Consider the following 18,987-nt stretch of genomic DNA (forward strand, 5'->3'; position numbering starts at 1 on the left):
CTTTACGTAAAGATACTCACGTGAGCAGGTACATGCACATATCGAATGTTTCGAGCTTGTACAAAAAATATCTCGTACTTGTAGCTGTCACCTCTTGGATCCGTGAACAGACAGTCTTTCATATTAATATTCATAAACCTGAAATAAAGATGTAGGTCAGAGTTTAAAAATACATGCGCTTTGCATAAACTATATACGAAGGTGAATACTGTTTTGTATTTAGAACTATAAATTATGTGGTCTAATCAATACAATTATTACTATTGGCAAGGGGTATGACAATTTTTATTAAAAAGTGCAATATAGGTTTTTGTTCGAAGTAGGTTCAAAAGAATTCTTAACACAATGATAAATGATTTTGAGAAAAAAAACTACTAAGTGTTAGGATGCATCTAACATTATTTTTTCTTTTAACCGTTACAATTCAAGTATAACTCCCTAATAGATGTGACAGACAGAATTTTTCCCCCATTAAAAAATATCAATGTTAAATCGTCGATAAAATTAGTGTTGAATTCTATAATGATTCCATGTTGAACCAATGCTGATTTAGAATTAAAAAACAACCTTGATTTACTATCAACTTGACATTATTGACGTAATAGACTTTAAAAGAGTTTATTTGAATTTCAACTGCAATGCTAACATGAAAAAAGCATTATTTTAAAGTCAACTACTTATATCAAGTTAAATCAATGCTCAATAAACATAGATTCAACATTAAATTAACGCAGAATCAATTATGTAATTTACGACTGATTTCAGCATTAACGTTTTTAGTACGGGATCACCAAAAATAAGGCTGACACCTTTTTAATATGAAATATAAAGCTATGTATTCTCAAATGTGAAACCTAAGTCCTATCTAAGCGAAATTTTTTTTTGTAATTAAGTAACGAAAAAAAAAAAATAATTAACAATAATATTTTATAAAGTCCAGATTTGAGACTATAGTAAAGTATAATAAGTGTTATTATCAGTTAATATTACTTGTTATTATTTTTTTTTTTTTCTTCTTTTCCGTCATAAATGTCATTATAGAAACATCGAAAAAAATAGTAACTAGAAAGAACGTTTATGGTTAATTATCACTATCTAATACCTGACTTTTAAGATGTATCAAAAACTCATAGCTATTAAAAATTGTTAATGATAGTTTGTTTTTCTTTGTTTTATATTTCATATCAGATGAAAAAAATTATAAAAAATAGTTAATGCTAATAATCATTATATGCATGGTTGAATCATTTGATCTCGCGAACAAAAAAAAACTCATAATAAGGATTAAAAAGTTTCAATACTAACTTATGATAGAAAATTGTAAATTATAAGTTTATTACTTGTCACAAATCCAGACTTTAAAAACTATTATTACATTTTTTTATTTTTTACTATTTTTTAAAAACAATTATTACCAACTCATCAAATAAAATCATTTGCACTTGAGTATATTGGGCATGAATATTTGATAATATGTCATTTTTAGAACTCAGAGTACAATAAATGGATTCCTCGTACTGTAAGATTTCAATGATGAAAAATATTTAACAAGCAATATTTGTCAGCTGTTAAGAAAATAATTGATATAAATATTTGATACTTGTGCTCATGCACAGCAAATAATGTATTACTAAACATCCCTTTGTACATATGGGTCATTCTAACGAAAGTGGTATTTGTGTGTCAATTACAATATCGTGTATGGAGATATCGATCTGAAAATTGTTCCAAATAATCAAGAAGTGTTTTCTGCTTAAAATAAAATAGAATTCTGATCATCAAAAACTATTTTTTTAGTTGTAAATTCAAAAAAGGGGCTGGATTAGCATTACGAGCTCGTATCTCACTCGAAAATATGCAGTTCTTACGACACCTAGAAATATGGAGTTATCAATTTTTCTACGGTATGAAATCATTAAGTTATTAACGCAAACAACATTTCATGCATTTTAGAGAACCAAAAAAAAACAGTGGTCAGTGGGTACTTGGGTACCCATGTATGAAGTGATATTTCTCTGGCAGATAATATAAAAACGTACATAAACTTTTTAGGAAACGATATATTAAATAACCTACTGCGATGCATCGAAGGTGATGCAATTATCCTTGCATTTAGGATATACGGTAATAATGTGTGCATAAATAGCATTCTTAGTCACATAAATAACACCCTCATTATATATTTAAAGAAGGACTATCAATAAAAATTCAATAAAAAACCATTTTTATTAACGAATGTTTGTTTAATTATATAAAATAGATCATTAAAATATTGTCAATAATATAATTATGTACTCGTCGACAATAAAGCTTAAAAATAAGTACACTACGTAAGTAGGTATTTATTAAAAAAAAAAAAAAATAGAAAAAAAATAAATAAATAAAAAAACCTAAGTACAAGTGCAACTTCTGCAAGAAAGTGGGACACAAAGAGGCAGACTGTCGCAAGAAGATGGCTCAAGCAAACCATGTCGGAACCGAAAAAGCAAACATTTGCTTTGCGGCTTACGTCCAGTCTCAAAATACGGAAGCCCCTTGGTACATAGACAGCGGTTGCACGTCACATCTGCACAACAACTAAGAAGCTTTCGCTAACTCCAAGGTGATCAAGGATAGGCTGGGACTCGCCAGCGATGCCACATCAACGATCGAAACCAAAGGCGACGTCACCATCAAGACCAAAGGCAACCCCTACGACAGTGACCTTCAAGGACGCTCTATACGTCTCCAACCTGCGATCTAACCTCATCTCGGTCGCCAAGATCGTCGACAATAACTGCGAAGTCGTCTTTAAAAAGAGCTGCGCAGAAGTTAGGGACTCTAACGGATCAACACGCCTTGTCGCCAACAGAATCGGAGAATTGTTCTGTGTGGGCGCGGGTCTCGAGACCTGGGAGGCACTCGCTACTTCGTTACCTTTATCGACGACAGTCGATGGTGCCAGGTTTACTTCCTGAAAAATAAGAGCGACGTCGTCGACAAGTTCATGGAATACAAAAACCAGGTCGAGAATCTCATTGGCGCAAAGATCAAGGCCATTCAGTCCAATAATGGGCGGGAATACGTTAACAACAGGTTCAAACAAATTATGACTGATTGTGGAATTGTGCACAGACCTACTGTTCCCCACACCCCGCAACAGAACGGTGTGGCTGAACGGAAATACCAAACCTTTGTCGAGATGGCCTACTGCATATTGCTCGAGTCCGGCCTGCCGCGCAGCTTCTGGGCAGAAGCCGTTGCAACAGCGAATTACATACGCAATCGATGACCAAGGGAATCAACTACAGGACACCACACCAGCTCTGGACAGAAAAGCGGCCAAACGTAGTGCACCTGCAACCGTTTGGCACCAAGGTCTACCTGCTGGACAAGACTCCCACTAAGAGAAAATTCGACCCGAAGGGCGTCCTAGGCGTCTTCGTTGGATAAACTGGGATAGCGCATACGTACCGCATCTGGCTTTCGAATAAGAGAAAGGTATGTTCCTCGCCAGACTTTGAGTGTCAACCAGACTCTACCTTAAACTCTGAGTCGACGCTCGAGGAACTCGACGACGTCGACAACTGTTTAGACATCTTACTATAACCTCGCAACCACGAATCTTAGGACAGGATAGGTCACGAGAAGAACAAGAGCGACCCCGACGCTGCGCCGTTTCACGGGTTCTCAAGGGATGAGACTGCTTCGACCAAGCGCTTCTCGAGTTCCAATGACGCCGAGAAAGAGGGGATCTTTGAAGATGCGCTCTCTGAAACTAATTCAACCGAAAACATCGAGAGCGACATCATACCAGGCATTCGAGGCTATCATTCAGCAAGGCAAGCCCCACAAAGAAGATCAGAGTGGCTTGCACAATCTCAAAGATAGACACGCGGCCATGGTCACCTTCAAGATACCCCTGCACAACGCAGTGAATAAACGAGTCTAAAGTTTCGAGGGCTCGCCAAGAGCATTTTTTAGAAACTAAAAAAAAAGAAATTATTGACTAAAAACATTTATAATTCCAATAAAATAACTTTGAAACAAGTAACAAACGTTAGGAAAATCAGTGAAAAATTAATTCCATTGATTGAGACCTAGAGATCTAGACTAACGTTATATGTAGAAAGCAATGGCCAGATTTCCACAAAGTAACTCTTGACTAAAAAAATGAAGTTTCCCAGCCATTAAAATTAATATTAAATAACTTTAAACTACACTACATAAAGACTATCCACTTCTAAGTTTCAACATTAAAAAAAAAAAAAATAATTTACAAATGACCAAATATAACCAAACTGTGCGATGACAGTTGGCGTGTACATAAGCATAATTTGCCTATAACTCTAAAACTGTAAGCTGCTACCAGTCCAATTTTTATTCACAATGAGTTTTTTAAGTGTACAACAACATGTTAAAATTTCATTCAATCATGTATTAAAGAAGAAATTCAACAGCTATAAAAGTACGGATTTATTTCTCTTTTAAAAAATGAGACTTTTTTTTTTTAAGCCTTTTACTCTTAAAAAACGCTTTTCTACGCATTTAAAAGTGTATCACTCAGTGAAAAATACACCAATACATCTAAACGTATTAATAAAAAATATTTTAACACTTAGGATTAGTCTTGAGTAACTTGTAAGTACCAACGTATGGTGTTGCGGAAAATTATGATTTTCGTATTCTTGGCTGTCACTCTAGAACTATAAACTGCTACCAGTCCAATTTATATTCACAATTACTTCCTCAAGTATATAACATTACGTGAAAATTTTATTAAATTTTATTTAAAGGAAAAATTTTTACAGCTAAAGAGCACCAGTTCGCTTCTCCCTTAAAAAAAAATTTTTTTTTAATAGCCTTTAACTCTTCAAAAACGCAAACAACTACTACCAATTAAAATGTGTATTATCTATTAAAGAAAAAACCCTAATTCAAATGTACGTATTAGTTTAAAATATTTAAAAACTCAGGTATAGTCTCGTGTAACTTGTAAGTACCGACGTATGGTGTTGCGGAAAATCGTGGATAAAAAGTGGACGGGTAGTAGCTTATAGTTTTAGAGTGACAGCCAAAAATACGAAAATCATAATTTTCCGCAACACCATACATCGGTACTTATAACTTACTCGAGACTTTTTTTTAATTTTGAAATATTTTAAATTAATACGTTCAGTTGTGTAAGTAAATTTTTTAATGAGTAATACACTTTCTAATGGATAGAGAAGCGTTTTTCACGAGTTTAAGGCTAAACAAAAATTTTTTCATTTAAGAGAGAAATAAATTCGTACTCTTTTAGCTGTGCCGTACTTTTTTAATGTTGAAACTTAGAAGTGGATAGTTTTTATGTAGTGTAGTTTAAAATTATTTAATATTAATTTTAATGGCTGGAAAACTTAATTTTTTTAGTCAAGAGTTACTTTGTGGAAATCTGGCCATTGCTTTCTACATATTACGTTAGTCTAGGTCTCTAGGTCTCAATCAATGGAATTAATTTTTCACTGATTTTCCTAACGTTTGTTACTTGTTTGAAAGTTATTTTAATCGTACTATAAAAGTTTTCAGTTAATTTTTTTTTTAGTTTCTATAAAATGCTCTGGGCGAGGGTTCAAAACTTCAGACTCGTGTGAGTTGGCCAGATAGCACGAAATGAATCGAAGCTATATACCAGGAGACAAAGAGCCTGGTCACCAACGATACCTGGGAACTTGTCAAGCCTCCCATCAACAGCAAGATAGTGGAAAGCAGGATCGTTCTACGAAACAAGCCGATGGATCCCTCGTTCGTAGGAAGACCAGGGTAGTTTCTCAGGGCTTTTCCCAGATTCCTGGAGTGGATTTCACCGATTCTTTTGCCCCGGTGGCAAGACTAGAGTCCCTTCGTTTGCTATTGTCTCTCTCCAAAGAAAGCAACCTGTTCGTATCTCAGCTCAACGTCGCAACAGAAAACCTGAACGGAGAGATAGATACCACGGTATTCATGAGGACTCTCGGATTTCTACCTCAGATGTTGGAGAAAATCGTGAAGACCGAGAAGAACCCAAGCTCACGCGCAGGGCCACCTCTATGCTCCAAGACTTCAATTCGAGCAAGAAGGTATATAAATTGAAGCAGGCGATTCATGGACTCCGACAGGCCGGTCGTCAATGGCATAAGAAACTGGATCTGGCACTTCGGAAGCTTGAGCTATTACCCACGGACTCGGACCCCTGCGTGTACACCAACGGTGGAAGCACGGGACCACCTATTTGCTCATCGACGTGGACGACATCATCGTCGCCTCCAACAACTCCAAGCGAGTATTGGAGCTCAAACAATGACTGTCTAGTCGTTTTGAGCTGAAAGACCTTGGCAGAACCAAATACTGTTTGGAAATAGACATTAAACAATCACGAGAGCATACCAAGTTGTCCTAGCGGAGCTTCATCGTCGACACCCTAAACAAGTTCGGGATGTCAGATTGCAAGCCTGCCAAAACTCCAATCGCGCTAGGCGAGAAGCTCGTCGCCAAGAAGTCTACAGAGGCCGACCGCAAATTTCCGTTCAGAGAGTTGATCGGAGCCCTCATGAACCTCGCTATTGAAACGAGGCCCGACATACCACGTGCCGTTAGCATGCTCAGTCAATTTAATCCGCCAGACAGACAGCAGCCAAACGCATCCTGCGCTACTTAAAGGGCACGAAGGAAGGGAAACTGGTATACAGAAGAGGAGAAGGAAGGATATCTGCTTTAGCCAACGCTGACTGGGGTGCATGCATCGTTGATTGCAGGTCGTACTCTGGGGACGCTTCAACCAAGGCTCCCAGATTTTCGGGAGTTTGCCGCATGCGCAGAGCGCAATCACCCTCTCTCCATAGAGCAAGCTGGAGCGGAAGAGCCCCCCTACCCAGACCTTTAACTCAAGCCCCACCCACTTTTCACAACTTAAATATGACATTTTGTCAAATAAGATTACAATCCACGATATCCGCACAGGCAAAGTCTTTTGCCCCAGCCAAACTTGCCAGCTTTCGAATCTCACTGATTTTTTTTTTTTTTTTTTTCCATCTGCACAATTTTTATACGTTAGCTTTTTATTAAAAGAAAACATTTTGTTGGTTTGTTGTCTTAAGTACGCTTTTTTTATGTACGTTATACATAAAGTGTCATGACACGTTTATGTAATTATGTAAGCTCATGTATAACGTTTCAATACCAAGACATAATTTTTTAAAATACTATGTACAAGACAAGGTAAGTAAGATTATAAAACAAAATATTCGTGACTTATTAAGAAAATCAAAACATTAATATTAAGTGAGTTAAGCGTCGAGTAATGATAATTAACGTATTAGTTAGTACTTAAAAATTATCAAACGACACGTCTTGATCATTGTTAATGTAATTCACTATTACATTATTATGGTCGATATGCAACACTGTTTAATACATTAATGTGTCCCGAATTGCATGAACTTTTTTTTGATTGGTGTATCATTAATAACAAAATCGCTACAAGTATTTATTCTTGGAAATACGTCTCGTCGAAAAATATGGATTGCCATAAAAGCTCATGCTGCAATTTCTCAATATTTTTCTATATGTTCCCTAAAAACACTCGACAAAAAATAGTAAAAAAATTCATGCTGATTTCAGGTAGTATAATTAATAAAATCTATGAATTTTGAGTTGTTGAATAAATAAACAACTTTTTTTTCACTCAAAGTATGTTTATTACAGCACGCTCTCTCTTTAGTTTCTCCGGGCTTTTTTTCATTACGAACGTGAATGTAAATAAATTACCGCGCGCGTAATGTGGCCACAGTAAATGTGCCGGTCTCAAGCCCGGAGAAACTACAGAGAGAGCGTGCTGTAACAAACATACTCTGAGCGAAAAAAAAGTTGTTTATTTATTCAAGAATAACTAAAAATTCATAGATTTTATTAATTATACTACCTGAAATCAGCATGGATTTTTTAACTATTTTTTGTCGAGTGTTTTTAGGGAACATATAGAAAAATGTTGAGAAATTGCAGCATGAGCTTTTATGGCAATCCATATTTTTCGACGAGACGTATTTCCAAGAATAAATACTTGTAGCGATTTTGTTATTAATGATACACCAATCAAAAAAAAGTTCATGCAATTCGGGACACATTAATGTATTAAACAGTGTTGCATATCGACCATAATAATGTAATAGTGAATTACATTAACAATGATCAAGACGTGTCGTTTGATAATTTTTAAGTACTAACTAATACGTTAATTATCATTCTCGACGCTTAACTCACTTAATATTAATGTTTTGATTTCCTTAATAAGTGACGAATATTTTGTTTTGTAATCTTACTTACCTTGTCTTGTACATAGAATTTTTTAAATTAATGTCTTAGTATTAAAACGTTATACATAAGCTTACATAATTACATAAACGTGTCATGACACTTTTATGTATAACGTACATTAAAAAAAAAAAAGCGTACAAAAGACAACAAACCAACAAAATATATTTTTAATACAAAAACCTAACGTGTAAAAATTGTGCAGATGGAAAAATAAAAAAAAATCATCAGTGAGATTCGAAAGCTGGCAAGTTTGGCTGGGGCAAAAGACATTGCCCGTGCGGCTATCGTCGATTGTACTTCTATATGACAAGATGTTATATTTAAGTTGTGAGAAGTAGGCGGGGCTTAAGTTAAAGGTCTGGGTAGGGGGGCTCTCCCGCTCCAGCTTGCTCTATGGAGAGGGTGATTGCGCACTGCGCATGCGGCGAACTCCCGAAAATCTGGGAGTCAGGAGAAGCGATCTCATGGTGCTCAAGAAAGCAAAGAACTGTGACCTTATCATCGATAGAGGCTGAGTACCTAAGCCTGACTGAGGCTTCCAAGGAAGCAATCTACCTAATCCAGTTCTTGCGGGAGCTCAAGCGACCAGACTTAGCAAGCATCATGATACTGAATGACTATCAGTCGGCTCGCAGACTCCCTCTTAACCTCGTATTCCAGGGAAGGTCTAAGCACATCGACATCCGACATCATTTCACCTGTAAGGTTATTCATGAACATTCGATCAACATCGAGTACCAAGGAGATGACGGCAGACATTCTTACTAAGGCTTTGCCATCTCCGAAGCATGAGAAGTGCACCTTGGAACTAGGCTTACTTTGATTCTTATTACTCAAGTTTTTACTGCGATTTTGCTCATTTATTTGTTCCACGCTTTCTCATAGCAGGGATGTGTTAGACATACAATATCATTAGCGCGTAAGTGTTAGTGTACTTATCAGCGCTGCCATAAGTGAAAGAATGACTGGTTACGATACCAGCGCCTACTTCAAATACATTAAATAACCCAATGAATTCCAGTTGCTGTTAAAATTAATTATATTGCTTTATAAACAGAATAAAATATTCTAATAATTGTTTATGGCAATGTTTAAGGTATGTAAATCACAGAAAAATCATAACTAAAGTAGAGTCTCTTGATTATTAAAATTAATAATACCTAATATTGCTTGAGGGGTGTAACATTTGCTTACATACTCTTCTGACCATTAATAGTTTAATTTTAAAGTCACCTGATTGTAATAATAGAAATAATAATGTAAAATTTCTTAATGTGGTGCAGGACAATCGGTACATCATATTTTACTGCATTATCCAATAGTATCTCTTTTATCGACATCCGTATAATATATAGTGGATACCTACAGGTAAGTCAGATATTTCAACCATCGACGAAATGAGGATGTAAACAAACGACTATAAGTTTGAAAACATTCAGGTTGATGAAGTTGTCATCATTTATGTACAAAGAATATTAACTTAAGTTTTAAATACACGTTTATTTAATTGAATAAAATAAGCACTTCGCCATGTATTTCATCATGACGAGTTTTAAGTTCCAGCCAGTTTACAAAAAACTCCTTCGCAGCTCAAAATTTGTCGAAAAGTGAGCTCAAGTTACAGTGAGAAAAATTTACCCTAGTATATTTTTAAACTTTATTGCAATATTTATTTATTATGCTCTGCAGTTGAGTTGTGTTTTTTCTTCTCTAGATGAGTAAGAAATGTTTATCAACTCCAAAAATAGTTTTTACATTTACTGCTTATTCAGATGAACATACATGACACATCATGCCTTTAGGTGGTTTAGGATCATCAGGAGGGTTTGCCTTGTTTGCATCCAGCACTAGCTGTTCACAATGATGGAATACTGTTGAGATCACTTTGATCATCAAGTAGCTCAGATTTTACAATCTTCCCAAGGAGATTATGGGTCTCATTGTTCTGTTCAAGTACTGAAACTCATAAGTCGACGGTGGACAGTTGTTCCTTTCTAACAGATTGTTGCACCACTAATTTCTTAGACCGTTTTATTATTATTGTTATTGGTGTTAATATCTTCAAATTTGTAGTAAAATAGCCTTCGTTATTTTAGGTGGATTTAAATTCACCAGGGCTACATTGGCGATATTCGTTGGGCAAGTAATTTCAGCGTCAAATGTAACTCCAGGTGCAGCACGAAGAGCTACAATTCGAGTACTGACATGTGTGTTTATTCAATTAAATGTTTCCAAATACCGTTTATTTGTACAAGTACAGATAATTTTATCAATAGTGCTGTTATTACAGATTTTTCTTTTCATTGTTTAAATTTTTTTCAGTGTAAAATATTTTAAAACGTTTTGTATTGACAATATAATTTTGATTCTTATAAGAATTGTTAATTTACTTTTATATAATTTTTAGATTGTTTATATACCTTTTACTTGTATTATACAGGAAAGCACATGTAAATTAACTTCGTTTTTTCTTTGTATTGTAGTATTTCCTCTGGAGGCACAGTTTCATCATTCGGTTGCTAGAAACAAATCGCTTTCCCTTTGGACATAAAAATTTTGCTCGCAAAGATGAGTCTGTAGTTTTATCACTCAAGCAATTCCTATTTTTTGTTGACATGTTATTCATAGCACTGAATATTCTTTCAGGATCAGCATTTCTATGAGGAACTGACAAGGCCATTTGAGCAATGAAACTTAGTTCATTGTACGGGTATTCACCATTGCAATTTTTTAAATTAAACATACAGTTCCAAAACTCATCTGGTCTCTTTTGGTCCATTTCGCTATTAGGATGAAACTGATGGGATGGTAATGCATTCCTTTGAATTCGTATTTTTTCCAACACTTCTTTTGATTCAATTAGTTTGCTAAATAATTTTAAAAATAAATCGAAGTGGAAGGATTTGTTGCGATGGAAATCTTCACTCAGCGCATTCTTAGGATGTAGACATGAAAAAGCATCAAATAATACATTTTTAAAATTATCAAAGCGAGTTCTCATTTCAATTGAAATCGAAACCATGAAATTATATGCACGCTTGTAGAAAAATTCTAATTCACAGCCGTGAATCAAAGTTTCATGTCGAATTCCATCCCCCAGCTGGAAATCTAAGTAGTGCAGATATTCCTCCTCATTAAATAAATCAATTTCTGAGACTGGTGTGTGGATCACGTATTTACGATTTAGAAATGTGGATACAAGGCGCTTGTATGTCACTTCAATTTTATCAGTCATCTTAGTGATAACAACGTCTCTGCGTTGAACAAACCGGTTTAAGCCATTCATAATACCTAAAACGTGTTGTAATAAATAGAAAAAATATTTAGTATCAACTTTCATTATTAAATTGTACACTTTTTGTGCAAGTTCATCTTTTTTTGTAGATAAAAATCGTGCATATTCAATAATTGCTGGCCACTGCTCAAGACATCTGTTTACTGAATCTTCCAACGAAAGCCATCTCAATGGTATATAACGGAGTATAGCATGAACAGGTACACCAAAGTATTCTTGAAAATTATCAAAATCCTTTATTTTGTGTGGACTATTTCCAATCATAGTGTATATATCTGTTACTAGGTGTACTATCTCTTCTGGAAGAAGCTTTGCTGCATGTTATGCGCACAAGTGCAACTTATGCGCTGGGCAAGAGACGTGCAAAATTCCTGGTACAAGCTGTTCCAAGCGAGCTTTTAATCCCTTTACCGCCCCAACCATCGTAGAACATCCGTCGCTGCATACAGCGAGAATTTCATCCATTTCAATTTTGTGTTCTGTAAACGATTGCTGGATACACTCTAAAAGGCATTGTGAATCTGCACTGGGGTTTCCTTTTTTTTTAAAGACGGGCATTAAATGCCAGATTTTTGTTTCCATCATTCCAGTCTCGCGATTAGGATATCGAGTAATAATTGCCAGTGATTTGTACTTGCTGTGCCTTGTTGTCTCATCTATATTAATGGAAAAATACATCTTTCTAAGATCTTTTGCGGTGTCTTGCTTATCAGCCAGGCCAATAACATTGGTGACCAAAGCTGTAAGTTTCGTTCTTGCTACTTTCATATATTTAAAAATTCCATTTGGTTCAATATCTTTTAAATCTTCGTTCATTTCTGCAGCAATTTTAAATGGTAAATTAAATTTGGCAAACATCGCGAAGTATTTCAATTCCGCTGTAGCTACTTTGAAGGCGTGATCAGAAAACGTAGGTATTGAAAAATCGCAAACAACTTCCAAGCCTTTTTTTTCACATTTTTTTGTGCTTTGTAGACAGAGTGTGATGTTTTAAAGTATTGAAACAAGAACCAAGAAACTTTTCGCACACTTCACAAAACACATGATACAATATGTCTGGGTTAAGAATTATCCAATTTTTAAAAGCAGGAACACTTGCCCACACAGCGCGCCATTTCCGTTTTAGGGAAACATTGGTTCTGGGAGGCTCATTTTCTTCAACGTCAACGATCAGTGAATCACACTACATACAAATAGAATGTTATTAAATATTTAATATTTTGTTTATTATAAAATAATTTTTTTCTTACATCGTCATCATCACCATCATCATCGCTAAACATACTTTCATCAACATTCATTTCGTCGAAACACTGTTTCTCTTGCCAGCTGTATTAGGTTTCACGCTGAAAAAATGGCAAGATGCGCGGCAAACGAGCGGCGCTACGCGGCTATGGCCTCGGTCGATATAGAGCAAATAAAACGACACTACGTGTAACCTCAATGATTACTGTTATTCTTTTCTGACATGATGAAGATTTTTCAAGTGTTATACTTGAACTATGCAAGAACTTCATGAAAAGCATTTAATATTTTTAATTGTAGCTACCAGTTTTAATTCTACTTTTTTGAGAATACATTTCATTCGACTGCGTTCCTAATTTAGTTTCATTCTCGTCTGCAAATATAATGCACAGTTTCTGCTGTGCATGCAGACTAACAACCAGTACTCATTGTCATTTTGGAATGCAGATTGACACGTTTACTCTTAGTTTATAGTACGCTTTATTTTCATTTTCTTCTTAAGTGTCGGGTACAGAACACCAGAAACTTTTTTTACTTTGAAGAAACAAATTTGGAGCAGTATAAATATATCTACAATATCGATATGTTGCATGGTTGAACAAGAGGAAGGATTTGCAGATGTAAGTATAAAGCAATCAAGTATCTCAAAGCAAATAATTTGAATCTTTTTTTTTTTTTTTTTTTTTTTTTTGGGAAAAATTCATGTAACGCCCCTACAAGCAGGCAATATTGTGGTATTCTCAGACGGTCTGAGACAGACTTATTTACTCTAGCTGTAAAGCGTTTGGCGACGGTACGACTGGAAAAGGGTTGCTTTATTCCATAATTTCCGTATAGTGAACGAACAGTAACCACCTTACGACTGCATAAATGAAAATAAATGAAAAAACTATAACAGCTATTCGCTATGAGCAGGGATGGGCAGGTAGAAGCGTGGTGTAGAAAAGGTAAGTTATCTACGCGTAGAAAATACATACAATACTGTAGATAACTTGAAGGCTTTCCTACGCAGTAATTGACATTGAGTTTTTGGCACTTTACATAACCTTCTTATGTACTTAAGGGAGAGTGGGCCCACTGGCCCAGAGCGATTACAAGCCCAATTGAAAGTGTCTAATAAAAACTGATAAAAAATATTTTTGTCGGTTTTGTAGTCTGGTTTTGCACTCAAAAAACTTAATAAAACACAATAACGTTCAAAAGTTGATTTTTCTCCTATCTATTTTTTAAAAGCACAAGATTTAACATAAGTTAAGGTGGTTCATGTGAAAATTGAAAAATGGGCCATCAAAAGTAAAACTTGGAGATGTTGTTTATGAATCTTTTTTGTACCTTTCTACAAAATTTCAGATAGGCTCATAGGATAAAATCACGAGTACAAGTCATTTGAAAATCGTCGTTGAGTACTTGTATAACACGGACTCTAATGGACGTACACAATTTTGATACCATAAGTTTTGCGATTACTCTTCATAGAACTGGGCCAGGATGACCAAAAACTAGAGGAATAAACTAAAAGTCGTCCTCTTTGTAATGGTACGTTAAAAATTGTACCTCATAGGACAAAATCGAAAGATATTGATTTAAACGCAATCATTCATTGCCATTCACTATGTTAAAAGCATAGGCGAGAGTGGGCTGCTAATTTTTTGAGGTTAATCGCAATTATACAGAATAGTTTTTGGAAACTTTCATATTGGATATTGTGATCTATAATGTAACATGGGTGCTTTAATTAATTTAATGAAGAATATTTAATAACATCTTTATGGTTATTGACAACTTCAACATAAATTATCTATTCAGTTGCACATTTGACACGGGAGTCGTGCATGAACCACCTTAATGTACAAAATTAGGTCCCACCATCCGGGTGGCAACACCAAAACTGTAGGGTTCAACTATTTGACATGGAATTTAAAAAAAAATAAATAAAGATTTTACTACAATTCTTTTACAAATACTTGAACCCCCTACTTTTACTGTTACCATCCGGATGGTGAGACCTAATGCTGTACATTTAATCATGTTCAATCTTGTACTTTTATAAAAATAAATATGATAAAAATCAACTTTTCAACGCTATCATGTTTTATGTGGGTTTCCGAGTGCAAAAGCCGACTAGAAACCAACAAAAAAAATTTTTTATCAATTTTTATTGGACACTTTCAATCGGAAGGTCTCAAATTGTATCCCGAGGGCGCAAAGCAGCAGTTGCGCTTTTTGCCTATACTAGGAAAAAAACTCTATTTAATTTTATAAGTCAACGAAATTGATCAGCTTATTTGCTTGCCATCTTTAGGGCTGCAAAAATGTTTATACTTATACCATAGCGCAAGTATTAAACAGGTTTTCGGGCATCGACTTCTATGAATTCTGAGTGCACAGATGTTATTCAAAGACTCACAATGTTTATTGATTCCGATAATTCACAATATTTATTTGTATTTTTAATCTCCTTTAAGATTACTTCAACGGTCTTTCCTTGAATTACCGATAATGGAAAGGAAGTTAAAAATTTTTCGTTAAGAAATATAATTTTCATAATCTATTTACTGCTTTATCTAGTTAAATGTAATAAATTTCGTTGATTATATCGTATCATACACACATGAATATAACACAATTGAAACAGTTTAGAAAAATATATATAAGTTGGCTCATGACCACTATACAGAAAATAATTCATGCCACATTATACAGCATTTTATAATAATTGTTAAGGTAGTACGTTGTAATTCGACATTATGTGGGTATGGAAAAATAAGGTAACCAAAATAGATTCTGGTCTTCTGTGAGCGTACGTATGGGTCATTCTACCAAAACTGATTTATTTCGCCCCAGTAGATTACAACGTCATGTAAGATATCGATCTGAAAACATTTTTAAATATTGGAAGGAGGTATTTTGCTAAAGGTACAACAGAATTCAGATGCAAAAAAAAATATTGCTTTTAGTTTCACATGCACAACAGAGGCTAAATTAGCGATAAGGGTTCATTTATCATTAAAAAATTTTCAGCTGACACGACGACGCCAGGAGGATGTATACTGATTTTTTAATTGTTCGACGATACGGGATCTCACAGTTATAGTTAGTAAACAACATTTTCACGCATTTCAGAAAACCAAAAAAGTTATACCCAAGAGTTGGATAGTGTTCAATTTAAATTTGACAAATTTTATGTTTGCTTGGAAAATGCTCTCTCAAATGCACGCTATCGAATTTGGGCATTCCATTTTGACATTTAGTATTCTACGAAGGTTGAGGATGTTGCATAAATTTTTTTCGATTTTTGTATGCTCATAAGTCAGTGCTACAGGCTTGCAAATTCGTAAATTCAGTCTCCTCAAAATACTAACTAAGAGCCCATAACGCTAAAGAATGCCATGTATATTTCCGAGGAGTTGGATTATTGATTAGAAAAGTGGTGAATTAAAATATAGCTTTTTTGTATATAAGTTCAGTGGCAAAGTTTCATTTTCATTTGGTGCGTTAAAATCTCGATTTTCCGACGCAATTTTAAGAGCCCACAACGCTCCTTTTACTAAGAGCCCGTATTTTCGTTTAGTCTTGAATATTCGATTCGTATCTTGACTTGTTCATATTTATGTTAATGGTAAGTACATGATATTAATGTAAGAACGAAGTCAAATTTTTATTGAAGCCAAGTTTTTATTGATAGCGCCGTTATGGCCGTTAAATATTGTAAGAACATTATTCAAACAATTTTTTATCGTATGATTCCAGCAGAGCCCAAACAACTGAAACTTATTCTGGTCCCTGACTATACGAAAAAAATTTTTGAACAATTAAAATCCCATTTTAAGTCTTTGTTTACTGAAGGCCCTTAAAATATGTCAGTTTTCAAAGAATGACCCATATATGTGAATAAATTTTATAAATTACTTTTATTGTATAATGCTGAATTATGAGAGTAACAAAATTTTGATGTACTGACTTCCATTTAATCGATAAAACCCTTTTAAAAACATTGCGTTCGTTTCAATAGTTACTTTTAATTATAATTACATTTATTACTTAGTTTAGCAATTATTATTACATTTCAGGTACGGCAAGAAATGATGTAGATTTATGCATAGCTTTAATACACTTGTGACAGCAATAAATAGATGTCAGTGAATAATTCTCTTACCTACATTACATTATGTTATAATTTTACCTACTTCAGAAATGCTTTCTTTTTGTATTTTAGATGTTGGACTACAGAATACAGATAACAGGTGTTACGTAATATACTGTTGTACAAATCCTGTTCATGATACAAGATTTTAGAGATTTTATTCTCAGTCTTACTTTTAAACAAAATTATTCAGATGCTGGTAATAACATTTTATATAAGTTACAGCAACTATTTATAAAAATAAAGGTATTATAAAAAAATTGTATATTTATAAATGCACACATCATTTTCACAATTAATCACCAAACAGTCAATAAAAAATAGGTGAGTTATTTTGTATAAAATTTCTTAGATAGGTAAAGATACCAATATCGATACTTATGAATTGACTCGCAGTTTCGGTTGGAATACTAGGGGACAGCAAGACGTAAATAAGTTTTTTTTGCACTTTCTTCAAAATTTGCGAGATAAATGTCAAAGTCATAAAGTACTTGATATTATCACAAGCTTATTCCAAGGTATGGCTTAATAATTAAATTACATAAAAAGATTTAAGAAATTTTTTGATTAAATATTATTACAATACATTCTGAGCTCAAATCAAAATTAATTACTTTATGAGCGGAAGAGCGCTTATGAGCAATTTTTACTGAAATCCTCTTAGTAACTGGCACCGTGTATCACAATGAATAGATGAGGAACCATGAATATATAGAATACTTTCAGAATACTGGCTATTCAGAATTTTTTATTTTTCCGTTATTGGTTTCCACAAAATGATAATCATTAAATATTATTCACATACCTTTTTACAATTTAATTTTTATCTTATTTTCGGTGCGTTTTTCAATTGATTTATGGATCAAACTTGATTCTGATAAATTTTTATTCATAACAAAACATAAATATCGTATAATTTTTATAAAAATAATAGATTATAGATAAGAAGAAAATAACGTCAGAATTATGATTGTTCAATCGTTAAAAATAGTCTAAAATTTCCACAATACACCATATTATTCCACTGTACGCGTGTTTCTTTCACGTGTGATTATTATTGTGCAATTTGTTTTGGAGTGATACAAAGCGCTATTTGAAATCAAATAAGAGGGAGTATTGTGCGTTAAATAAACATATCGTTGGTTACCGTTGAGCTAATTGTCGAACGAGCTTCTCTTTTTTACAGTTACTTAACAAAATACTCCAATGCTAATTTATTAATGTGAATGAAAGTATGTAGCTTTGCACTTTTCGAGTGCTCTTGTCTATTTATTGTACAAAAAATGAGAATCATGTTGCGCATAATTTTAAGAGTTACTTTCTTAGAGTACTGGTCAAATCTTTTACTAGATCTTGTCACAATTTAAAACGGAAAATTCAGTAATTTCTCTTTTATGGAAAGTGCACTTTTGCCTTAGTGTATACATATTAGGGTGTTCGTTGTTTATCAATTTAGATTTTATCATATACGCTACGAAAACTATTCGTTACGTCCCAAAATAAATATTCATACCACCGATTTTCCAGAAAAGTAGAGTGTAATTTGGATATTTAAAATTTGTTCCATTTTGTTGATCATTTTTATTATTTTTGTTTGGATTTGTAAAGTATCAAGTTTACTTACACATTGCTTGGACTTCAGAAACATTTTGGTTTTCAGCCCAAAAGGAGTACGTTAAAAAAATTTGATTTTGGTCTTGAAAGCCCTCAAAGGACAACAAACCCAGAAAATTAAATACAATTTTTTCAAATATATATTTTTTAACTAAAAAAAAGGTGTATTATATTCTACCAAATATATAATAAATAAACAATAAAATATCATTATTAAGAAATACGAAACAAACAAAAAAAATGTTGAAAAAATTTAACGAAGTTGAAAAATTTAAATTCTTATTGATTTGGAAATTTATTTTGTGTCTGGTGGCACGTGCTTACTTAAAAAATTTTGTATTCTGTATATGTGGATTTTTATTTTGGAAAATAATGAAGA

The 18,987-nt window shown here is 33.9% G+C and overlaps 1 protein-coding gene across 2 annotated transcripts in view; it reads right to left on the minus strand.

The window, feature by feature from the left end:
• The window catches only part of LOC106639710 (U7 snRNA-associated Sm-like protein LSm10), a 153,188-nt gene that overhangs the window by 86,539 nt on the left and 47,662 nt on the right, over nucleotides 1-18,987 (minus strand). For both annotated transcript variants that reach the window (XM_089598002.1, XM_089598001.1), the window contains exon 2: nucleotides 21-138. In XM_089598002.1, the coding sequence (XP_089454128.1) occupies nucleotides 21-138 (118 nt within the window). The remainder of the gene's footprint in view (nucleotides 1-20; nucleotides 139-18,987) is intronic.

The sequence above is a fragment of the Copidosoma floridanum genome, unplaced genomic scaffold (genome assembly GCF_036245765.1).
Source record: "Copidosoma floridanum isolate Cflo_tuat_1 unplaced genomic scaffold, Cflo_Japanese_pri ptg000004l, whole genome shotgun sequence".
Classification (NCBI taxonomy): Eukaryota; Metazoa; Arthropoda; class Insecta; order Hymenoptera; family Encyrtidae; genus Copidosoma; species Copidosoma floridanum.